Source organism: Sabethes cyaneus, chromosome 2 (genome assembly GCF_943734655.1).
Source record: "Sabethes cyaneus chromosome 2, idSabCyanKW18_F2, whole genome shotgun sequence".
Taxonomy (NCBI): domain Eukaryota; kingdom Metazoa; phylum Arthropoda; class Insecta; order Diptera; family Culicidae; genus Sabethes; species Sabethes cyaneus.
Genome location: NC_071354.1, coordinates 156,685,907 through 156,712,478, shown reverse-complemented (window position 1 = coordinate 156,712,478; position 26,572 = coordinate 156,685,907). Strand labels below are relative to the sequence as shown.

At 39.2% G+C, this 26,572-nt stretch overlaps 1 protein-coding gene across 1 annotated transcript; it reads right to left on the bottom strand.

Annotated features, from left to right (window-relative positions):
* Positions 1-1,608: 1,608 nt before the first annotated feature.
* Positions 1,609-18,946, bottom strand: LOC128734309 (deformed epidermal autoregulatory factor 1). Its single transcript, XM_053828430.1, has 5 exons — positions 18,553-18,946; positions 3,481-4,138; positions 2,876-3,418; positions 2,405-2,637; positions 1,609-2,326 (listed from the first exon to the last, which is right to left on the bottom strand). Exons 1-5 carry the CDS (start codon positions 18,619-18,621, stop codon positions 2,156-2,158), a joined length of 1,674 nt encoding a protein of 557 aa, XP_053684405.1. The 5' UTR covers positions 18,622-18,946; the 3' UTR covers positions 1,609-2,155.
* Between the last annotated feature and the right edge of the window lie 7,626 nt (positions 18,947-26,572).

Below are 26,572 nucleotides of genomic sequence, written 5' to 3'. Positions count from 1 at the left end.
GAACCAGAGGCGCAGCGAGGAAGATGGTTGGACCAGATAGAACGAGATCTGGCGGAGGCTACTCGGTGTCCAAGGATTTGGAGAGCGGTAGCAGTGTCTTAGGACGGCAAGCCAACTAAGTATGCAAGTGTTCAACTAAAGAATTTTGCAAAGTACAAGTATTTCGAGTTTCAGGTCGCTAGCACCTGTAGTAAATTGAATTAGCTTGCCCTGGTCCATGTTCCGATTCATATTCGTGTTTTCATGCCATCTATAAGAGTCATTTCCAAAAATCCAGATCGATCTTCATTTTCTGTAATAATAAAGTTGTTAAATATATGTAAAATGTTGAAAAAACATAAAATTTGTGGATTATTTGACTCGATCCATGCGATAGTCTTAAAAATGTCTCTCGATTCGAGAGTTTTGAAGAATACTCATTTATCGGATATTCGGACTTAGACGGATTTTGTATTCATGCGTTACACTGAATGTATATTTAATTTACGTACATCTATTTCTTAGATTATCGTTTCATTCCACAGTATTTTCAAATAATTTTCTGCTCGTGATTTTACATCAAAATGTTTAAGGATTATTTTAAACTATTTTCCATCCATAATTGATTTTCGGATTTTATCAGATGAATTTTGTTATACATTAATTTATGCTAAATACGAATTTATATAAAACTTCATCTGACGATCGTTCGCAAGAGGCTCGTCACTTCACGAGATAATTGTGCACCATACTATTACGGTTAATCTCGATCGTAACTTGCTCGTTTGCCTTCATTGTAATGCAATTTGCTTAAATTCAATTTCTGTTGAAAACAACATAACAAAATTTTGAAATTTAACATAAATTAAGGTTTTGTCATGATTCAAAGTAGGTACAATTTATCAAAAAAAAAAAACAGAAAAATAATAAAAGTAGCATAAATCCTGCCATTCGGGCGATGATTGTCACTTCAAATGGCATCCGTGATTGCGCGACATCAAAAACGAGTCCACTTACGTGAAGTGAGTATCCCAACAACACCCAGTACGTACCTATTGATGACATTAAATTTTTAAAAGTTAAAAATCTTTTACGATTCTCGAAAGTTGTGTGTTTATTATTAATTGAACAATTTTTTTAAGTCTAGATTTTAATTAGTTTGGAAGGAAAGAAAGGTATGTTCGGTTTCTTTCTTATGGTATGGTGTAATTCTATTAGAAGAAATAATTGATTCTTCTTCAATCGATCACCGTATTAGAGACCCAATTATTTGGTAATACCTTAATGCTTTACGGTCGTGCACGTATTGATACATATCAATGAAGAAAATATGTAGTTTTTTTAAGCAAAATATTTGGTTTGTGTAAAAAAGAGACGAAATCAATTTCATTATTAATATTTTTTTAATTGTGCAGAACAGTAAAATATAAGACTTAGATCTTAGAAAGTTGAAATGCGATTAGACTTTCATTGTTAACAGAAGATGGAAATTCAGAAAAAATCACTTAAATTCAAACAAATAACAATAATAAATCAACGAATGAACAACAAGCACTGACGCAGAAAATTAACAAAGAATGATGTGATATAATAATAAAAATAAACGAAAATAAAAAAATGGCATAACAGTTAAAGAGTTGAAATCTCTTATTATTCTTCATATCCGATACTTTAAATAAAGTTTCTCATAAACTTCTTTTTTCCGTCTTTAAATACACACTTTACTCTTTAAATATATGTACTTCCGCAATTGCCTATTAAAATAAAAACAAAGAAGTTCTACACGACTGGTGCTTCTTAGCATCCGTCTCGTAAGTCCCTCGTACGTGAATCCAGTGCGGTCCGATTTCCAGTTTAAAAAAAACGAGTTCCGATTTTGCTATTTAAATATAAAAATAGTTGCTGGTGTTATCATTGCGCCACACTTTCGGCACAGCGATAAACCATTCAGTAACGCAAAGCGTCGATCATCTCACTAAATTGCGACCTTCGAATGCAGCCATGCTTGCACTTCTGTAGTATGCAGCCCAAAACAGCGGGTAGTTTGTCGTACATTCGCGTAAACTTTCCCTACTTTCAGCCCTGTTAATTTCTGAATATTACATTTTGCAGCACCTCATAGGACTACATTTTTCAACCTTCCACTTCGAGCCAGTCGCAATTAGAAAATTAAAGGTTATTGAGTTTCGTCCACTATCAGCATAATCTGATGGGTCGCTTCCTGCGTACTCCGCACGCACTCGTTCTGATGAGTGATCCAGTCTTTTCGTTGACAGAAGGTAGAACAGTACGGGGTCCGTCTGCACAGCGAACACTCGGCCAGGGCTTCCCGGTTGCAGTTGGCGCACTGGCAAGTGGCAAGTGGAACCGAAGGAATTAAATTTTTTATTAACCATGTAATAAAGAGCATTACTTCGGAGCTTACCTTCTTATTAGCATGAACCGATCCGGGCGGCAATTGACTACTGATATTGTTCTGCTCTTCGAGTTGAGTGACGGCTAGGATTGCCGCATCTCGTTCCCTCTGCAGCCGCTCCAGCTGCCGGGTGTGAATATCTCGGGCTTCGCCGATGTACTTCTTCATCTCCTGCATTGCCTTCACCACCTGAGAGCACAGAGATTTCAGGTTCTCGAACGGTAAATTGGCTTCGGAAACCACTGAAATGGAAGAAAATACGTGGCGTTACGACAAAACACATTCGCCAGAATCATTGTGCACTGTACATTATTGAGGTTTTGTGAGTAAATATTATCACAATAACATACAGCGTACAATTTAGTACCGGTAGCTGGAGCTACACGGGATGTGTGTGTATGGGTAGGTGGTAAGGATATGATTTCCGTTTCTCAGGATGGTCATTACAGTCCATTACCTCCAATAGCAGATCGCACTTACACTGTGTCGTCTGGTCGACATACTCTGTGGCACTTTCGATTCCTTCGGCTAGCGTTTGCCATGGTTCCTCTTTGGTTGCTATGGCTAATTCGTTTTCTATCTCTTGTTGCTCCTGCTGGACCACTTTAACGGTGGTCGTGGTTGTGGTGGTACTCGTGTTGTTGGTGATTATCGGCGTGGCGTTGATGGTTGCTGTAGCCTGATGAATTTGTTGCTGCACTTGATGCTGCTGCTGCTGCTGCTGTTGCTGGACTTGTTGATGTTGCTGGTGTTGCTGCTGCACATGTTGCTGTTGTTGTACTTGTTGCTGCTGCTGAGCGGTATGTTGGTGACTAACGGTGGTATTCTGCTGATTGACGGTCGCCGTCGTGGTACTTGGATTGCTGATCGTACTGCTGATGTTGTTCAAATGAATGTTGTTATTACTAGTGTTAGTATTGTTATTTACAATAATTCGTTTCTTTTTTTCGGGCTGTTCGGGCTCGATCTGATTGCGCCGTCGCCTTTTGTAGGGGGTGAACAGTCGTATAGGACCTGAAGCAGCTAAAATTGAAGAGCGTGAAGTCATAGTCAAATCGGAACGTGTACTTTTGCGTATTACTTACCAGATTCGTCATCACAGCAGGCGGAACATGTGCAACTGGTGGCATGTGGGGTAAGTATTCCTTCATCAATCAGTGCCTGCAAGCTGCGGCCACCGTAGCGTATCGAACGCTTCCAGTCTTTACTCGAACCACGGCCACAGATGTTTTCGAACTCGCTGGGCGTGTACCATCCATCTTTGTGTTTAATACACTTTCCACGACCGCCGGATCCAAGACGGCTTTTGTACAACTCTCCGGTTGTAGTCTTACATCGCACGGGCAGGATGTCGAGGTTGCTTAGTCGGTCGATAAGATTGTTGGTTTCTATGCGATATTCCTGCTGCGATTGCGATTGAACTTGCTGCTGGTCCACTAGGTCTTCTTGATTAGTACTGACTTGTTGGTGCTGTTGCTGGTCCGATCCTTGCTGCTGGATCACGATATGCGTTGGTTTGAGATCACCGGTCAAGTCTCCGACGACGGTGCTTCCCGACACAAAACCGTTATTATCCACGCAAATCATCGGTTTGAAGTGCTGGATTTGGTCGTGAGTGAGTACATTGAATGTTGTGCCGCCGATCAGCGTTCCGACCGGCAGGGAAACCGGCACCTGAACGACCGTATTACCCGACTGAACGTCAGCTGTGGTAACCAGGCGGGTCCGAGGGGGCAAAGCAACCTACAAAGACGTATTGGTTAGTATTTCAAGTTGCACAGCTATTGTTGTCATCCCCGTTGGAAAGTCTACCGCTGTAAAGTACATATTATTTACCGGAATACTGCCTTGTTCGGAAGGTTCTTTGTCAAAGTTAAATTACCAAAGATCAAGGTTAAGTTGCCCAGATTGCGGAACGAGTAACGAGTAATAAGCTAGGTGTGGTGAGTACGGAGGATGCTTGGAAACTTTCAACTCGAGTGTCTGTATATACTTTTATTACAAAATTTACGTAGTGTGTGGTTTTGTACCATACAACAAGATGGGTGTCGATCTATCAACTGACAAAGGCTGTTTACGCTAAATCTATTATGTACATCGTTTTATTCAGTTGATTGTTATTTATAAAATTAGATAAGGTGTGTGCAATTTAAAATTGATATTCTTCGGTGAGTACGATGAAAAAACTTTTCCTTTTCTTTACGTTTCGGCCTACTGATTTCCTATTCAGCCATCTTCAGAATCTTTATTACAAAAGAAAAACAATATTTCACTGTAGTTTTCACGATTAACACAAATACAATCTTTTTAATTTATAAATTTACATCAACTAATATATTTCATTTTTTACGATCATCGGCTTTCCGTGCGCCAACCGCAAGCGAGCTGCGTCGCCAATGGTGTTTGTCTTTTTAGGTACTCTCCTGCGATGTTGCTGCGTTGCGTCGCTGTCCGTAGCTTACTCAGAATACCATTGTACCCGCTGGAGAAACTCATCAGTTAACTTACAGCGTAATGCATATATGCGAGTTGTTTTTTATTTTTCGCAAGAAAATATTTTCACAGCCATGCCATCTTTCTTCCCATGCTTGTCACATTTTGCTTTCCAGCTACTTTTTAACGTTTGTGTAGGCCACATTTTTGGTGTAGAGTTCCGTTTCGCCCGAGTCCGGCGAGTCTATCAGCAGCTTCGTTGCCAGCGATGCCACAATGAAAACTATGTCTATTCTGCTGGTGTCCTTCTGTGTTGCCTGAATCCACGGGTGGTGAGCTGTTTGCGATTGGTATTGGTATACTAATTCTTCGTGGACACCGAAACCGTCACGTTCGTATGCCTTTGAGTCGTTAGTATATCGGTGTGCATGGTTGGGATACTTCTCACGTTAGAGTTTCACTGCACCCAGTTTGATGCTTTCAGGGTTGCGATTCCGGCGCATTTCATGCTGTAGACTACGTTCAGTGCGCAAAAGGGGAAGACACCAGCCCCTGTCACCGGTCCAATGTATCTGGGTCACTGGTGGAAGCTGTTGACTAGTTGTCTGTCGTAATGATTTGTTTGCATCGGTAATGAGGTGTATCCTTCGCTCTTTTGGTTTGGTTTTCTCAGCGTGTCCTGCGGCTCGTTTTGCGATGGTGAGGCTTACCAGAAAGTCAAAAGGTAGTGTTCTCAGCTCCACGTGGGTTGACAAGATTGGAATGGAAGGGAGCAAGTTGGATATGGCCCTCCTAGATTGATTCTAGGTAGGACCACGTGTGCGGACAAGTGCAGCAGTGAAGTAGTGTGCTTTTATCCGGGGTAAGCTGGAATCCGGATGTCGTCGCCCATTTTTCCACAGCTCTGAGCTTGTGCTTGTGTTCGCCGGAAGAGAGCTGGCTTCGTTTTGCCGCTGCCAATCAAAAGCATGTCATCGGCATAGGTTATTGCAGCGACGGTTTTTGGTAGGTTGCGGAAAACGGTGTCCATTATGACGAGGAAAAGGGACTAGCCAGGAGCCTTGAGGAACTCCTGTAGTATTCTCGATCGTGTGTTGCCGGCGGTGACCTGGAACCATTCGCGTCCATTCGCGGTTGATTAACTGTAGCAAGTATTCTTTGCCAGACGAGTTTCTCGTCGCTTCCTGCAGATTTTCGCTTCGGCTTCACAGAGGACGAAGCTGAGCTGAAAAGAGGGAATTAATATATTCATTCTGCCCAGATTCCGGGATGGCGGTGTTGTGGGTTGACTGGTTCGATACGTTGTTTTTTATGAAAAAAGCTAGAGGGTAGTTGTCAATCGATGACATGTCAGCGGAATGACTAACGAGTGTATTTGCCACCATGTTTGTGTCGTGCGTTAACTGGTCTTCGATTCGTAGAGCAATCCTTGTGGATAGCCGCTTGCCATTCACGGAGTTGAACTCGACATTCAGATGGAGTCTGCTCCTTAGTTATATGCTATCCAGAATCCAGTTCTTCCATGATGCCCGCTTTACATTCCGGATAATTTGCCTGCTTTCGTTTCGCAGGGTACGATATCGCTCCATGGCTGCTTCCTTGGATTAAATTTAATTTGTCATCCCAAAAGAAAGATATTTTAAAGTAGACTGCAATGAAATTTTGTAATTTATATCACACGTCTGATTCCAACAGTTCTGGTCAAACGACAGATAATAGAGATGAATACGTAAGTATATCTTTATTGAAACTGGGTATCGGAATTGAAACTCTGGCTTTGAATAAGGAACGTTCATTAAAGCCTCCGAACAGGATGAAAGGTGGAATTGGATTGATAAAATAAATTATAATTTGTATAACAAACACGTAACTTAACAGCGTTGTCATTGTTTCATCGCAAGCCATAGTCGATTATTTTTATGTCTGATATCTGATCTGATCTGATATCTGATTATCCAATTATCCTAGAAAGTTCTTTAATGCGTCCAGCATTTACGGCTATGATAAACTGATAAACAAATCTGCTAGTTAATCTATTGTACTATGTTTCACTTTCACTCGCTTGTTAGCTATTTAGTTTGTTAGCTGATTGTCTGATTATTATCTGATTGTCTTCAAAAATTGTCACTGGCTCTTTTGCATTTTTGATAGTAAATCTTCGAGTATGTCAGATAACCAAATTGCTTTGGAAACAGCTGAACTAAGTACCACGAACTCAGCTTCGTTTAAGATGTAGTAGGAGATTGCTGGAAACTGCCAAGAAACCCAATCGCATAGCACAAATCTAGCCTTGTACGAAGCAGTACATACATCAGTGATCGTAACAGATCACGATATAATTCATTTGATGAATCAGCGTCACGATAGTTGTAAACCCTTGTTCATTGGGGTCTTTACTTCACTTTCAGGTTGTCATAAGAAAACGCGCCTGTAGTCTTTCAAAAAACTACTTGAGATAAACGTAGAGAGCCCTCCCGTCGGTTGTGATCTGATTTAATGCCCAAGAAGTAGCTAGTGCTTCAACAATCGGTTATGTTATGTTTTTTCAACTTTGAGCCAGTTTTCGTCCGGCACTCAATAGATCGTCCACATTTATTGTGCCTTGCAGTAATTTTGCGAGTTTAAAAAATTCATATTTGAATATTAATTATCCCGTACACACCGATCACCGATACCGAACAGAGAGAGATACAGAGAGACTAGAGCTGCGGAAAAAAGAATCCATCGTCTAAAGAAACGCGAGTACGAGTACGCGGCGCAGAGGAGCGATACGCCAGCAACGACACACGGAGTTTCTATAAAACGGTGAGATGCAGGAATTTTGCCATGCCTGTGATGTGCAATGATAGATAGTGCTGGCAACCTGCTTACCGACAAAACGGCGGTAGCAGCCAGGTGGAAGGAGCACTTTCAGACACTATTGAATGGAGAGGTAAATGTGGAGATCAGCAGGGACAGGATAGAAATTGTAAGCGATGGTCAAGCTGTGGAGCCACCAACACAGGAAGAGGTTAAGAAGGCAATCAGTGAGCTGAAAAACGGTAAGGCTGCTGGGAAGGACGGTTTCCCGGCTGAACTTCTAAAAGCGGGGAGCGAGCGGCTGTACGAAGCAATCCACCGGATCATTGTCAGGATCTGGAAGAACAAATGCCGGAGGAGTGGTTGGATGGCCTCGTTTACCCATTTTTCAAAAAGGGACATCGAATGGAGTGTAAAAACTATCGAGGAATTACATTGTTCAATTCTGCCTACAAGATGCTTTCCTGTTCTGCAGACTGGGACCGTTAGCGGAGTCCTTCGTCGGCGCGTACCAAGCTGGTTTTCGTGAGGGACGCTTAACGACGGATCAGATGTTTACCCTGCGTCAGTTGCTAGACAAGTTCCGGGAGTACAACTTGCAGACACACTATCTGTTTGTGGACTTTAAAGCGGCGTATGATTTAGTTAAACGAAATGAGCTGTGGCAGATAATGCTAGAGCATGGTTTTCCGACGAAACTAGTTACGCTGATTCGTGCGACGCTGGACGGATCCAAATCATGCGTTAGAATAGTGGGTGAGACCTCAGCTGCTTTCGTGATGTTGGATGGACTGAAGCAAGGGGATGCACTCTCTAACCTGCTATTCAACATTGCCTTGGAAGGTGCATTACGAAGGGCAAACGTCGAAAGGAATGGAACTATCATCACGAAATTTCACATGCTTCTTGGTTTTGCGGATGACGTCGATATCATCGGAATCAACCGTAGAGCAGTGGAAGAGGCCTTAAGACCCTTTAAAAGGGAAGCTACGAGATTGGGTCTTACCATTAATATCGCCAAAACGAAGTACATGGTTGCTGCTAGGGAACGTGGGAGCCCAAGTGGTGTTGGTGCTGAGGTGGAGTTAGATGGGGAACGATATGAAGTAGTGGAGGAATTTATATACCTTGGTACACTCGTGACATGTGACAACGATGTAAGCCGCGAAGTGAAACGACGAGCTGCAGCCGCGAATCGGGCTTTCTACGGATTACGTAGCCAGCTGAAGTCCCGTAGTTTGCAAATTCGCACAAAACTGGCGCTCTACAGAACATTAATCCTCCCGGTGGCCCTTTACGGACACGAATCATGGACCCTAAAGGAAGCTGATCGGCGAGTGCTTGGGGTTTTTGAGCGTAAAATTCTGCGATCTATACTTAGTGGCAAAATAGAAAATGGAGTGTGGCGCAGACGCATGAATCACGAGCTGTACCAAGTATAAAAATATGCTGATATAGTGAAGGTAGTGCAATGTGGCAGGCTGCGGTGGGCTGGACACGTGGCCAGAATGCCCGATGAAAGAGTAGCCAAAACTATTTTCAGCAGAGAACCAGGAAGAGGCCGTAGACTCCGAGGCAGACCCCGCACCCGGTGGGTGTGTGCTGTCGAAGACGATGCACGTTCAGCTGGTGTTCGTGGGGATTGGAGAACGGCAGCCCAGGACCGACGGTACTGGAGGACCATAATTCGTTCGGCGCAGGATCGGTAACGGACCGTTGCCACTAAAGTAAAGTAAGTACACACCGATACATTGAGGATATGCTTGTCAAACAAAGAGATATACAGGAGCATCAAATTGGAGGTGAACAGAGGCGTCTAATTGCTAAATTACAAATGTGTGTTTGTGAAACAGAAAAAAACCACGCTAATAATTTTCGAGAGGGACTCTAAAAAGGTGGATTTTCCGCAAAAGAATAATATAAATCTCCTCGTCTTTTACAATTCTTGTATAAAGACAGTAGTCATGCTTTGCCCTCTGGAAATGCAAATCCACCATCCTTGTGATCACCTGCATCTTGCACATTGATTGTGCACATTTGCAGCAAAAACGGTTCGGTTGGTCGCAAGTTTAACGACTGGATCAAAAGTTTCCTAAGTTTTTTTTTGTTGGAGGATTTGACTACTTTGTCCTTAGTCTACTTAGACTACTTCCTCGTAGTCTGTACCAAGTTTTTTTGTTGAAATCCTTTCGCTATGAGCCTTGCCTTGTACTTAAAATTTTCATCTGCGTCATCCTTCAGCCGAAACACCCACCAACAGCAACCTGACTCCTTAGGGGCCATCCATATACCACGTGGACAGCTTAGAGGAGGGTGGGGGTTACGTGAATGTCCACGCTTGTCCACGGAGGGGGAGGGAGGTGTTGAAAATTGGCATTTTTGTGTCCACATGGTATCTGAATGGCCCCTTATGGATAGTTCGGTGTTGAATTTCGTGATATGATTATGTTTCCGGTGCATCTGAGAGAAGTGAATCACCAGCAGTTGCTCTGAATTCAGTAAAAGAATCAAACAACAGACCGAGAAGCCTGCGCACCCGTTGACTGTGCCATGACGATGTTTCTTCTTGACTCACGTGTCTTCTTGATTGCCAAGGAAGCTCGTCGTCTCGTTCTGTGTCGGATGGTTCACAATCTAATTCTGATTTACTGTCTGCGATTTCATGGCTCATCTCCTCGGCAATAATTTCAGAACAGGGCTGTGTATCTTCCCCCTCTTGCTTGAACCAGAAATGAACCCAAAGCGGAAGAAGACTCGTCGAACTAGGCGCCACGAGCAATCTTTCGAGTGATTCGGTTCCAATGTCGATAATCACTTGGAGTATATCCAATGACGACCATCCCACGACTTTTCGGATCCAACTTCTTACGTTGCGTTGGTGGCTATGAAACCAAGCAAATACTTTACAGCCAAAAATATGAACTTTATCCAAATTGGGCCTAAGACAACAACACAACAAACTTTTTGATTCCTTGGATTCAATGGAAACTGAGCAAACCTTTTCAATCAATGTCCTGTTGAACCAGTTGGATGCCCTTGCTTTTGTAGTTGCTTTATATTCCTGAAACCTGTTGAAGACCTCAGATTTCCTTTTTAATAGATAAATCATCGTAAAATGAGTGAATTCAGCGATGAATGACAGAATGTAACGAGAGCGAGCCCATGCTGCAGGCATTTTTCCGGATGTGCGCAAGTTTAGCAACTGGATCAAAAGTTTCCTCAGTTTTTGTTGTTGGAAGATTTTACTACTTTGTCCTTAGTCTACTTAGACTACTTCCTCATAGTCTGAACCAAGCATACCTTTCAAGCCATGATTCCCAAGCTTTGTTGACCAATATGGCCTAGTCGACAATAGTGTCATAGCTGGTCTATCTCGGAATCGCATACATTTGTGCAGCAACCATTCAATGACAGTTCCAGCTCTTGTAATCTTCCTCGAAAGCTGTCCAGTCGCCAGTATTTCACCATTCCATTTTCAATAGTCAAATTTGCAGAAAAAAAAGCCAACCTATTCACAGATATCAAGGTCTCTCGCTGATCAGGAACATACAAGACATCTTTCATTTTGAACAGCACTCCTCTGTTACCAAGCATCAACAAATCCATGCTTTTAGCTGTTACTGCTTGTCCCTCTTTTGCTACTTTAATGTTAATGGGATTTTCCAGTCTATTGAGATATGAAAAAATGGATTTATCGAATACTAAATGATCACTGCAACTCGAATCCAGCTTAAAGAAAATCTCTCCTCGTTCGTTTCGTTCGTCTTTTTCAACGCCAGTCATGAAGCTCGCCAAACTTTTCCGCATCACTACGGCAGCTCTTTTCCATGTGTCCACGCTTTCGCATTTGTGCTGTGACATTTTCTCGCGAATTCTTACTTTTTCGTCTGACTGTTATTAATCTTTACGTCCCCGACATAAAAAATGAAGGTACTTTCATTTACACTTTTGGCTCTATCTTCACTGATTTTCAATCGATTTTTATGGAACTAGTCTTAAAAGAACCACATTAGATTGGCCTTTAATGAACAAATATGCTGGTAAATTATGGTTCGATTTTCCCGGCGATAGTCTAGATCGCGGTGGGATTTTTTTTGACGTCACACATAGCAGATGAAATAAAACTAGAGATCTGCCTAATTGACTGCGCAAAAGTTATCAATTTTGCTTGTAGTCACTAATAATGACTTTTACTCTATGCTGTAGAGCGCTGGCTTACGCCCCACACTTCGGAACATCCGTTGTCGGTTCTGACGGAACTCGTGTTGAAAAATCCTGTCATTTGATACCCTCCATTTGCCATATTTTCGAAGAGAACTCCAAATGACCACTTTTCAGTTCCGGTAGAACCGACTACAAATAAAATGGATAACCTTTGCGCAGTCAATTAAGCAGATTTCTAGTTTTATTTCATCTGATACGTATGACGTCAAAAAAATCCCACCGCGATCTGGAATATCTCCGGGAAAATAGAACCATAATTTACCAGCATATTTTTTCATTAAAGGCCAATCTAATGTGGTTCTTTTAAGACTAGTTACACTAGTTGCATAAAAATCGATGGAAAATTAGTGCAGATAGAGCCAAAAGTGTAACTGAAAGTAGCTTAGTTTTGGAGTCGGACGCAAAGGTTAAAGAACGCCATCGATTTGTCCTCTAGTTTCTTTTTGTCGATCAAAGTTTTTCACAAATTAAAGTGTTAAATCTTGGTCATTGACGTTTCTTAGTACCGTAACGTGTGGACCAAGGGAATCTGGCAAGGTTGTAAATAGCTGAGATACCAGATCTCCTTCGGTAAGTGTAGCTCACCAGCTGTTTTTAGCTTCCGAACTAGTCCGTCAAATTCCCGAAGCTGACTCCTCAGCCTAGAGCCATCCTTCATTTGCAAATATACCAGCTGTTTTCTAAATTCATCCGTGATTTCCAGCTCACGTACGATTGCCAGGCATAGAGATTTAGCCTTCTGATCACTTTCTTTGAATTTAGATCTTTCAGCTGCTGCCTTCGATACGGCTCTAGTTTCTAGTAAGCATGTCTGAAACAACTACTGCTTCGAACTATAGCTTAACCCTGCAGCTTTAGGTCAGACAATTCTCTCCATTTCCCTGAAAATGAAGAATTTCGTTCACCTGACTTTTAGCGGTGGTGTCCATAACCTATTCACGGTGTTCCTCTGGCCATTATTAAAAGATCAAATAATACAAATCAGGTTTGTATTGCCATGCTAAAACTATCAGCCAAATTGTAAAAAATCGTTGGACAAATTTTTGAGCTACGCTCTTTTTGTATTAGAGGGCAGATTGCTCATGTAAGTTTTATTAAAAATCAAAAATCTTCAATAACACTCCCAAAATGACATAAATCACTGCTAGTATTGATATTTTACCCATTGGGGACCATTTTAAGAGTTTTGAGATGTATTGGAACCATCCACAAATGTTGCCATTATAGAAGAGAAACTCGGAAATGGTATGTGGTATGTTCCATTGTGCTGGAAGACTGCAATTCTCCAAATTTTGTCTGATTGAAGCACGAAGCGAAATTCGTGACAATCTTGAGGAAAGGTTACCGAGGGTACTGGGCAAAATTTGATGAATGGAATCAAACGTTAAGCTCAAGCATTTTGATGCTGGAAGGTGAACTGAATGTTTTGTGATGTGAGATGAAGCCATCTTATCCCATGACATGAAGAGTTATCCCTGATATAAAATAAATTGAAATGAATTTTTTCTATGAGTTTTTCTTTGGCTAAGTTTTATTGTGTCCATACTTCAACTCGCTTTGGAAATTGTTGCGTTATAATATCCAAAGTATGTCACATAAGTGAGCAACCTTTACAGTATTTTCATTGCTTTTTCTCACAAGACTTCATTTTTGAATATATTCTAACATCATATCCATTCAATCACTCAAAGTAGGAGGATTTGATTATTGTACACTTTCCCAATACGGTTTACTTTCAGGACATCACAGTTGTTTAAATTAAGTTAAACAAAGAAACAAATACCGGTTGGGACGGGGAAACTCTGTCACTTTTTTACTTAAACGGAAATAATTGCAATTGAAGTAAATTATCATAGCACTGGCCTGAATCTAGATTTTGGATTGCCACCCTGCGGTTAGATGTAGTACTAGCTCAAAATCGCAATTTTAAGCAAAAAGAAAAATACAAACAAAATCCGGTTCAAAAAAAACCGTTTTCCTAGAATTTATCTCTCAATGCCAAACCTGAAATACCTTTTCATTTGTTTTTTAATTTTAAATTTCGAGTGGTAAGACTACAAACCATTCAAATACAAAACGTAAAAATATAACATATAAATTAACATTCATCGGCATTAAGTTTCAGAGTTGATTTACTAGCATATTGTTATTTTATGCAACATTTGCTGTGATGTTGACTGGCTTTCGGGTTATTTGCTCTGAAGTATGACAACCGAATCTTTTATCGAAGTCTCTTACGTTCGTTTTGACTACGTAAAGACAGCAGAAAAAAGTCTGCTCCGGTGCATAGACGTAAATGTGTTATATAAATTTAAGCGCCTGAGGCTTTGTTTCATTTTGCTTTCACGCGGTTCTCGCAGACCGTGCAAATTGTTCGATAAAGTGGCTTGTGACAAAGGAAAATAACGCATAAAACGGACGCAGAATAAAACCAGAAAACATTTTTATTCGACGTTCTACTTTCAATTCAATTGAATAGGTGGCCTTCGCGAACGAAAAACTGTTCGAAGTGCCATGCTTGCTATCGTGCTCGCAACTAAAGGGGATTTTAAAAAAACGTAAACAAGAATTCCTATTGGAGATCCGCGACTACAGAGAAAAATAAGCCGAGTTCCATCGGCACTTCGGTTTGTTTATTTGCTTCCGTTTGTGGCATGGTCGCTCGGTCGGTGTCAGGAACAGACCCGAAGCAGCCACAAAAGCTAAACAGCAAGAGTTGCAGGAACACGAACAACGACCATAAAAAATGTAAACAAAAATACTTCGAAAAATATTCGTACATCATCGACTCCTGCATTATATCTCGGGTGCACGGAGCGAAGAACGAAAGATCACGGCCTTCTTCGCGTTATCCAACACACAGCCACAGATCTACGATTGCGATTTGTTTCTATCCTATAACATTTTCGGTCGGACTCGCCCCGTTGCTCTCATTTTACACACACACGCATGCACATACGAGATACATTCAATCGTTAACAGACACCATCGGAACGAATCGAAGCAGCAATCGTCGTTAGCATCATCGACCGACATCGTGTACGATATTGGAAGTGTTCCCATTCATGAAACCAAAAACTCCTTCATAGTATTGCTATTTCCAACATGAATGGTACATAACACGAGATGTCAATCAAAAGGGACAAAACTACAACAAAAACATAATTTCGAGAAAATTAATTTTGAAACTTCTAGTGCACTCTAACCTATACATTAAAATGCATTTGAGTTGTATTTTATAGCACAGTTTGTTTTCGTTGAGGTGTTTTTCCCAATATGTACTTTTAATGGTAATTTTTCATCGACTGTACTGGTTCTATACCGTTCGGTAAGTTTGAGGCATTTTGTCAGGGGTTTGGTTTTGGTTACAGAAAAGAGTCTTCTATATTGCTGAGTGCTAGAATAAAAATATTTACCATCGAGCGTACGCAATCACTCATAAAAGTTATATTTTAAGTTGATTCATTTCGGTGTCCTTGGCATACTTATTACTTGGAATGTAACGAAAAAGTGCGAAAATGCCGAAACGACTCAATCTAAAATAACAGCTTTATGAGCGATTGTGCACTTTTGATGATAAAATTATTCTAGTTAGGCCATTGCAAATCATTTTAAGTTTTTGTCGCCCCCCTTGGAAATTTTCTTGAAAAATCGGGGGGCAAAAAAATAACTTGCAGGATGAGTGAATTTTTTTTATAAAATCAATTGTCTGTGGGCTCTACAGCCTGGAAAACTTGAAAAATGAGTGTACGAGTTGAGTTAACGCTTCTAGCATGAAATAGAAATGGAAATTCAAACAGCGGAATTTCCGAAAATCGGCCAAAACAATTTTCTTTCGTTTTCGTCTTTTTCTCGTAGATTTTCGTATGAAAATTAACAACGTATATTTTAAAAGCAAGAAGAGATTTGGTTTTCACGTTTAAACTTAAAATAAAAATGCCCAAAATCCATTTTTTTTGCTCGATTAAAAAATTCTCTTTTTTTTGTGGCCCAACACCAAAGGGACAAAAACTTTTTAAAATATTTGTAATGGCCTTATCAGTAATACAGCTGTTTGTTGTGGCATATTCGTGCAATACTAATATTCTAGTAAAACGATTGGAAATCCAGCATCGGTTTGATTTTGTCATCTGTGCCACAATCGAACTGTTATTCAAAAACCATTCTTATTCTTTTTGGAACAAAGCTGACATCCCAGATGTTTTTGTTTCAAATACAGTGGACTCTCGGAAAAGGTAATCGATTGAGGTTCGCGTGAATTAACTTTTCCAAAATATTAATTTTTCTTAGTAGTCTAAAAGTCATTGAAAATATGTAAATACAAAAGCGAAAAATAGACTGATATAAGATACACATTTTAATGCATGTGGAAGTTGCAGCGGAAGGAAATATCTAGCAAGGTCCTTGTAAATAATATTAGTTTCTTTCAGTAAGTTTAAAATTGCCTGTTATACTAGTTTACTTCGATATTTTCGTACTCTACGTTTTGATAATACTCGCGCTTATCTTTTGTACAAGAGTTTAATCTAATCCTTGCTGGATATGAAATGGGGAAGGCAAACGAGAAAGCGACCAACATAGCTTTTGCCAACCCAAGTTTCAAAAGTAAATGTTACACTAACATTCCTACTTACTTCCCTTGCGATTGTTCGGACATAGCCAGGCATACAATGCGATGGCTATATACATCTACGACGTGTGCAACTTCATATGCTAGTGCTGAGTGTAATTTAATCCCTGCTATGATGCGACTTTGTATGAAACTGGAAAGGCAACAAACAAAACAATATAAAAACAAACATACAAGCAAAACATACTTGTGCGTGCTTGGACAACCAATAAATTTATATGCCTAGAAAAGTTAGGTGAAAAATTACCTTTTTATTGCGTTGCATGAGCTAATATTCGCTCAACTTTTCCGCAAAATTAACTTTCTGAGTCCACTATATTGGTCAGTTATTATGTAGGCCCAAAAGACAATTCCCAACTTGATTTACGGAGTTCTTTGCAAAGTTTCTTAATTTGAAGTTAGTTTCGAAAAAAAAACTATGTTAATGATGAAACTTGCGCTTTGATGCAATATTAAGATGCATTGGAAATGAGATTCATTCCATTCTGGTTCTACTGGTTGTGTTTCTGACTTTACTAAAAGTATGTTTAATGATCTTTATAATCATAATGCATCATATCACTTTAATTTTGTATTGAACAATCAATAGTGATGATAAATTTTAAATTTATCAACTGCTCATTTCTCACGGTTCGATTATGGCAACAGACATTTTTCTTGCGTTGCCAAAAGTAAACTGATGCTCTAGTTTTTTAAAGTGTGTCAGTGAAAAGTATATTTCCCTTGACATTATTTCTAGTTGTTTTTATCGTAATTTACCGTTTTTTGAAAAATGTATACAGTAGGATTTCGAATTTGGCAACAAATGCGTGTCGCCTATGTTGCCAAAATCGAACCCGTGCCAAAATCCAGGCCCTTTTTTGATGTGAAAAAATTGAATGTAAATGCTTTAGAAATTGACTAAATATCATTAATCAACGATTGCAACCATTTTATGTTTAAAAAGTCCGCCAAGAGCTATCCGTCAAGTGCAAATAAGTTATTGACACCCTGCGGTAAGACGTAGTCCTACGGCAATAAAAATTTTATTGTTCGAAATCACAACTTTTTTTCATGAACATACTGAGGGCATCATTTGTTCGTCATTTAAGGGATGTATGCGGAAACTGATTGATATTTAAGCATATTTTTGGAAGTGAAATATCTTGTGTTGCCAAAAACGAATACTTTTGTTGCCAAAATCGAGGCATGCCAAAATCGAAATTCAACTGTAATTGATTAATCCGCGAAAACTAACAGCTTACATCAATCAATCAATCAATCAAAAAACGTTGAATCTCTTAGCTTATTTAAACTGTTTAATAACCGATGTAAAAAATATTTATTTTCCAGTAAATAATTATTATGATATGTATTAATTATAATTTTAAAATATATTTTTAAATAGATCAGACTCATTTTACTGTGAAGCAGAGGGTAGCGCTGCTGAAAGTACAATTTAAAATTTTATCTGATAGAAAGGAGCAGATACTGTAATGCTTGACTCGCGTTAATAGTTTCCGTCTTCATACTGAACGCTCACAATAAGGTGGAAAATCTTTTTTGCACAATATATACCCAATGGAGGAAGAGTAGACTACCTAGAAGCTGTATAAATAATTACATGAATTTGAAATTTTTCTAACATACGTTGTCCTATTATCAACACAAAAATGAAACAACAAATGTCGAGCAATCTGGGCACACGGCATTACGTTTCCGAATGAGCCCCATTATGGAATGCTCTTCGTAACGCGATTTCGACGATCTTCGTGCTTCATTCAATCATCCATTCGAACACACACACATGCACCGAGTCGTCGTTCGTATACGGAGCACCATTTTCCACGTCCACTTTTTTCTTCCCGACTGTGTGCCTAGAATACACACAAACATATTGCACAAAACATCGATCCCCGATCGTTTTGATCCTTCGGAAATCCCGTTTTTCCACACCACACAAAATTTTGACACTCAAACAGTAGATTTTCAGCGGTAGACTTCCAAAAATGACCGCCAAACAACAAGGCAGATTAATTGCACTATTTTTCAATTTTTTTACTCCTGCTGCTGCTGCTCGTGCATTGATTACCTCATCGCCATTTTCAAGTTTGACATGTTCTTCGGCCTCGTCGGAAAGTTCCGGAATTTCCGAATCCATATTTTGTGGGTTTCGGAAACGCGAACGGAGTTTTGTTGCTGTCGCAGTTGGAAATTAGGCTGACTCCCGATCGTGAAGTGCGCGGACAAAATATCTCCGTGAAATTTACACACCGACGACGAAGACGATGACGACGACGAGAAGGAACAAGCGAAAAATATACGGGAAAAGTTCGCCTTTTCACACGACCAAAACGAGAATGTGTGTACGCGTACGCGTTCGCCTCGGCGACCCGAATTTTTGCTCTAGTCCACTACAAAACTTGCAGCGCGAGTGTGCTTGCTGAACTGATGGCCTTTTCTTTGTAGTTCGCACGACGGCGTTTTGCACGAAGATGGTGGTAGACTACTGACGAAAAAGTAAAAAAAAATGCAGCTGGTAGCAGCAGCTACTCACGTGCAGCGTTGCCAAAGTTTTTGACGAGTGGAGTTTGTAACGGTACATCTAGTGACGTTTTCGTTGCTTTTGTTTATGTTTTGTATTGCGTTTTGTTTACAGACATGTATTTAGCTTTTATTATGTTTTCAAATTAAAGCTTATCACAGTGTAAACTGAATGGTGCATAAAAATAAGCGTTTGTTGGCGATTACTTTTTTATGGCAAATATTGTTTAACAAATCATTGTATTTATAAAATTTACGAATTAATTTGCGAATATAAAAACCATTGTATAGAGTAAGATAATACATTAGTTCAATCATGTATAATTTTTCTTTTTGTTGAAAATTTGTAATAAAAATACTTCACGCTCAATGTTTTTAAACAATTTTTTTTGTTACAAAATTAAATTACCTACTGGGCTGAATTGTGTCCGAACATTGCTGTATTCCACACTAAATTTTCTATTACAAACAGTAGTCGCTATTGAGTTATGCATATTTTTATTTTACGCGTGCTTTTATGCATGAATGTTTAAATGAAATAAGAGGAATAAAATGGTTTAAAATTTGCCCAGTTTATAAACAATTATACAGGTCTACAAAACAAGTTTTTTTTTCAGATGCATGGCATATTTTAGGTGAATGCCTGTGATTTTTTTGTAAAACATGATTTTTATATGGAAAAATTACAAATTCGATGGAAAAGACAATACCACAAATCTGTAACAAAAAACTTGAGCAAGGTTTTTTTTGTTAAGCTTTTACCTAATAAAAAAAACAGAAAAAATACTACTAGTTCAAAACAGTGAGTACTCAACCTCATTCAACTGCATTTCCTCGTAGAAGCAAAATCTATGAAATTTATGTACGCAACATTTTTAAACAGAATGTAATCTACAAATTGTAGACTATAATGGGTTTATTTTCATCTCCCTCATTCTATATTCTATATTACGCCGATGAAGCACTTTTGACAGCGCAAAACGCATAAATACTCATAAGCTTTTATTGCTGATTCAATAGCGATTTTAGTAAAAAGAAATGTAGTGCAGGTTACAGCAAACACCCGGGCGATATCACAATAGATGAACAGTACTGGTCGCAGTGATGAGTACACACAAGAAAAAAAGTGTTAAACCACAATTACACATGATTGGCGATGATACCGCAATTTAAAAAAATTTACTTGACTTGTAGCCACTAACCAACTTAAAGTAACTGACTTGAAAGTGGCTAGCAGTTAGCTAGCTTACTTACTATTTACAACTCAAAGTTGAACAAAAAATTAAATATTTAATCTGGGTAATCATTTGCAACATCAATTCGTCACTTACCTCAAACTCATTCACTCTGATAGGTAGATTGATTTGAAGCAAGTTGTGTTTCAACTAACATGTGGACAGCCAGTTAAAATGATGTTGGTTAAAATTAATTGGCTTAATCAGTTAGTTAACGTCCTCCATTCTTTACTTACTCTTTTTGACACTTTACGTTTCAGTTACTTTCATACTTGACAGCAATACAATTGAAACAATGTAAAGAATATCAAGCGTAAAAAACCGCGTAAATTCCGAAATTCGTGTAAAAAAACTGCGTAAATTCCGAAAATCGCGTAAAAAACCGCGTTAATTCCGAAAATCGCGTAAAAACCGCGTAAATTCCGAAATTTGCGTAAAAAAAACCGCGTAAATTCCAAAATTCGCGTAAAAATAGTCGCGTAAAAACCGCGTAAAAAGCGACTTCAGTGTATATGGATTTAATCTGGCAAAAGGAAGAAGTGGTCGCTCACTTTTTTATAACAGTTCACTTTTAGAACATCAAATTGGTCTAGGTTCAATGTTTATACGATAAAATCGGTTGAAAAGAAGAGGTATTTCTATATTTAAACTAGCTTGTTTACTTTCAGGACATCAAATTGGTTTAGCTTTGATCAAAACGAATAATTTCTGATATGTAGGACGTGGAGACTCTGACACTTTTTTCTAAAATCTGTCGTCGCGGTCTTGGGAAGTAAAAACGTGACCATTAGTGACTTACGAAATAGGAGTTTCTTTTCTCTGTCGGACCAATGTAAAAAAATTCCAATTGATCGATGTAAAATATTAAAGATAGACAAAGAAATCAAAGCCTGACCACTTTTCGTTTATAGATTTTTTTGAGTGGCACCCTATCTTGTCGTAAGGTGTAGCTCTATATCAGATTTTAATTGATTTTTTCCGTATTTTCTCTAAGAAACGTAATGAAGTTTTTTGTATTCCTACTTTAAATTCAATTTCAAGTCCAATTTTAACATTGTTTTTAAGTTCTACTTTAAGTATGTTTCAAAATCCGATTTTAACTCCAATTTGAAGTCTAGTTTTGAAGTCCAATTTATTTCAATTTTTCCATGCATCCGTGAGACCCCTCTATCCCTGGTGCCGGTGGGGTTCTTGAAGAGAACGGATTTTACTGAACAGTCGTCCGGCATCTTTGCGACGTGGCCGACCCACCGTTGTCTCCCAACTTTCGCCAGGTGTACGATGGGTATCTCTCCAAGTAGTGCCTGCAACTCGTGGTTCATACACCTACGCCACTCTCCACTATCTGTTTGAACTCCGCCAAAAATAGTCCGCAACATCTTTCTACCGAACATGCTATTGTACATCGTCAGCTTTGTACGACGGCGAATGCTCCACGATCAAAGCGTCTTGCAAAGGAAAATGTAGGCTCGATTTCCAGCTTGAATGCATCGTTGAATCTCCTTACTCATATTATTGTCGGTGGTGACCAGAGATCCCAAATATTCGAACTCACCAACAACTTCCAGTTCATCGCAGTCAATAGTTATAGTCCGTGGGAGGAAGACGTTGCTTTCTGGAGCCTCTTCCATCCATATATTTGGGTTTCGACCCATTGGTTTGTAACCCTATCCTAAAAAAACCGCGTAAATTCCAAAATTCGCGTAAAAATAGTCGCGTAAAAACCGCGTAAAAAGCGACTTCAGTGTATATGGATTTAATCTGGCAAAAGGAAGAAGTGGTCGCTCACTTTTTTATAACAGTTCACTTTTAGAACATCAAATTGGTCTAGGTTCAATGTTTATACGATAAAATCGGTTGAAAAGAAGAGGTATTTCTATATTTAAACTAGCTTGTTTACTTTCAGGACATCAAATTGGTTTAGCTTTGATCAAAACGAATAATTTCTGATATGTAGGACGTGGAGACTCTGACACTTTTTTCTAAAATCTGTCGTCGCGGTCTTGGGAAGTAAAAACGTGACCATTAGTGACTTACGAAATAGGAGTTTCTTTTCTCTGTCGGACCAATGTAAAAATTTTCCAATTGATCGATGTAAAATATTAAAGATAGACAAAGAAATCAAAGCCTGACCACTTTTCGTTTATAGATTTTTTTGAGTGGCACCCTATCTTGTCGTAAGGTGTAGCTCTATATCAGATTTTAATTGATTTTTTCCGTATTTTCTCTAAGAAACGTAATGAAGTTTTTTGTATTCCTACTTTAAATTCAATTTCAAGTCCAATTTTAACATTGTTTTTAAGTTCTACTTTAAGTATGTTTCAAAATCCGATTTTAACTCCAATTTGAAGTCTAGTTTTGAAGTCCAATTTATTTCAATTTTTCCATGCATCCGTGAGACCCCTCTATCCCTGGTGCCGGTGGGGTTCTTGAAGAGAACGGATTTTACTGAACAGTCGTCCGGCATCTTTGCGACGTGGCCGACCCACCGTAGTCTCCCAACTTTCGCCAGGTGTACGATGGGTATCTCTCCAAGTAGTGCCTGCAACTCGTGGTTCATACACCTACGCCACTCTCCACTATCTGTTTGAACTCCGCCAAAAATAGTCCGCAACATCTTTCTACCGAACATGCTATTGTACATCGTCAGCTTTGTACGACGGCGAATGCTCCACGATCAAAGCGTCTTGCAAAGGAAAATGTAGGCTCGATTTCCAGCTTGAATGCATCGTTGAATCTCCTTACTCATATTATTGTCGGTGGTGACCAGAGATCCCAAATATTCGAACTCACCAACAACTTCCAGTTCATCGCAGTCAATAGTTATAGTCCGTGGGAGGAAGACGTTGCTTTCTGGAGCCTCTTCCATCCATATATTTGGGTTTCGACCCATTGGTTTGTAACCCTATCCTGTAACCTTCTCCTCCGTTTTTAGTCTGGCATAGATTGCCCCCGCCTTGTCAATACAGTGGACTCTCGGAAAAGTTAATCGATTGGGGAATGGGTCGATTGACTTTTCCGAAATATTAACTTTTCTGAGTAGTCCTAAAAATCATTGAAAATGATAAATACAAAGGCGTAAGATGCATTCCAGGATATAGGATACACATTTTTATGTATTTAGAAGTTCTAATTAAAAGAAATATGTGGTAAGATCTTTATGAAATAATAATTAGTTCCTTTCGGTAAGTTTAAAATAGTCGTTTCACTAGTTTACTTTTGTTTTTTCGTAGTCTGCGACTACGTTTTGATAATGTTCGCGCTTATTTTTAGTTCCTTCTTTTGCATTTAAAATTCAATCTGAGTTTGCGCTTTTCCAGTATGTTATCAATAATCCTGAAGTAACTATGTGCCCATATTGAACTATTGTTGGAACTGTCCAGTATAAGAGTGTAATTTAATCCCAGTTATGATGCGACTCTGTATGAAACTGTGGAAGGGCGACAATAAACCGAAAAATGAGAAATAAAGATAGAAGGTAAACACACGTGTGTGTGGACGAACGCTTGGACAACCAATAAATTCAAACTCTCAGAAAAGTTAAGGCAAAAATTAACTTTTTAGAGCGTTGCATGAGAGCTGATATTCGCTTAACTTTTCTGAACAATTAACTTTTCAGAGAGTTAACTTTTCCGAGAGTCCACTGTATTTCTAATAATGATGTCGCTGTCGTTTACGAAGGCTAGGAGTTGGCTACTCTTGCTGAATATCGTTTCTCTCGTTTCGAAAGCGATATTGAATGACATACAGGACAGTTCATCCTCTTGCCGCAACCCTCTGCGCGATTCGAAAGAACTTGAGACTTGAGAGTGTCCCCGAAATGCGCATGGGGCACGTCCGGAAAACCATATTCGTGCATTATCTGCCATAGCTGTTCGCCTTCAACTGTATCGTATGCTGCCCTGGAATCCACGAAAATATGATGTTTGGGCACGCTGTACTCTCGACATTTCTGGAGGATTTGTCGAAAAGTAAAGATTTGATCCGTAGTGGCACTGCCACGTACCCCCTTAAAGCCGCCCACCTGATACTGCCCAAAGAATTCTCTTGCTATTGGGGATAGACGACGTAACAAAATCTGGGAGAGCACCTTGTAGGCGGCGTGGACCAGCGTACTGCCGCGGTAATTACAGCAATTTAGCCAATCGTCCTTTTCGTAGATGAGACAGGCCAGGACATGGCTTGTAGGCACTCCTAGGTTAACTTCCATTGCGTCTCCTTCTGTTATATCGCCGTTGAGGTGCTCATCGATGAACTGTTTCTACCTGTCGACCAACTCGCGCTCGGCTGTGATTAGATTCCCTTCCTAGACCCTACACATTTTACGCAGCTTTAAAACTTGCGCGTGTCATTAGCCCGGAACAGTTATTCCAACTTCTCAGATCTCTGTCTTCCTTCTGGAGCTTTTGCCTCCTCAGGATCGTGGTCATTCCGCGCTCATCTATACTTGGCCAAATTCTTTCTTGTGGATTAGTCTGTCTCCTGCTGCTCTTCGGAAAAAGAAGTAAAAACAGGAAAAATGAAGTAAAAGAAAACCCGGAGAAGCGCACGGAAAAGTTGGACAAACGGGATAGGAAAAGAGAAAAAAACGCGAGAAAAAAAGAATAAACTGGATTAAAAAAGAAAAACATGGGAATTATGGGAGGGAAAAAGAAGGAACACGAGGCAAAAAAAGAGGCCGAACCGAAAGAAAAGAAACCATAAAAAACGAAGAAAAAGAGGTAAAACGGGACAGAAGAAGAAATAAAATGAAAACGGAATCAAAAGGGATCGAAAAAAAACAGAGTATGATAGAAAAGGACATAATAAATGGAAGACCAAAACAGACTAAAACAAAAAACAGGATAGAAAAGCAAAAAAAAGATGACCGAAAAAAATAAAAAGTCAAAACGGGACAGAAAATGACAAAAAAAGAGACATAAAGAGGAAAAATGGGCCTAAAACGAGAAGCGGAAGAGAAATGATAACAAACGGAAAAAACGGGAACAGGACTCAGGAAAACGGCGAAAAACAGAACAGGACAAGATGAAAAAAGAACAAAACAAGGGGAAACAACGAATAGAAAAAAGAAAAAAATGAGAGAAAAAGAGGGAAAACTGGAGGGAAAAGAGGGAAAAAAAGAAAATAAAAAAAACAGACTAAACGCTACAGCGAAGATGGAAAACGGGACATCAAAATGAGGAAAACCGGAACAGATGAAGACGATAAACGAGAAGGTAAGGAGATAAAAGTGAGAAAAAGATGACAATTGAAAACAAAAACAAAGGGGAAGAAGAGAAGAGAAAACGGGAAAAAAATTAACAAAAAACGAGTTTAAAACATGGAAAAACTAGACTGAAAATTAGAAAAAATGGGAAGAAAACAATGAAAACTGGAGTAATAAACACAGGACTGAGAAAAAAGGAAAAAGAGGAAAAACGAAAGAAAAATGAGAGCAAAAACTAGGAAAACAGTAAAGAAACTGAGAAAAAACGGAACAAAAACTAGTGAAACGGGACTGGAAAAGAGAAAAACTGTTCCACTGTTGCCTAAGTTAGTCCAAATTCAAGTCTTATTAATGTCCATGCCAAGTCCGATTTCAAGTCCAATTTTATTTCTGATTTCTAGTCTAGTCCTCAGGGCTTGTTCGTTCACTTTGACTTAATTTTTATTCATTTGACAGTACCGTCTCAGCCGAGCAAAATTTGACAAAGTTGTGTATGGAACATTTGTAGAACTAGTTATCATATTTAATTTTGCTGAATAAAGTTTTGCTGTATCTGTTGTAGTTACGATGCTACAATGCTAGTACGTCATTAGTAACTAAATGTGCATTCATTTAGTCACAATTAAGGTACTAGCATCGTAGCACCGTAAATACAGAAGATACGGTAAAACTTTATTCTGCAAAATTGTAGATAATAACTGGTTCTACAAATGTCCCACATATAACTTTGTCAAATTTTACTCGATTGAGACGGTAAATGAATCAACATTGAGTTAAAGTAAACGAACAAGCCCTGCTAGTCCTATTTCCACTTTGATTTTAAATCTAATTGCTGCCGAAAATCTGTTGAGTTTGCAACCTAATCGGCCAGTATTTTTGTGAAGGGTAATAATAGAATTGTCATCGTACGATTTCTCCTTTTTTGCAGGCCAATGCGTGTTTCTGAAGGGCCGGGATCCTCACGTTTTGTTCATGTCTGGGTACGCTAGTGAATTAAGGAAGTAATTTTGAAGTAAGTCGCGGTAGCATTTGGTTATTTTTCTAATGAAAATTGATAGGGGTAACTCTGTGTATGAATAAAAAATATTTTATGGATTTCTTTGCACGAAAATGGAAGTAATTGAGGA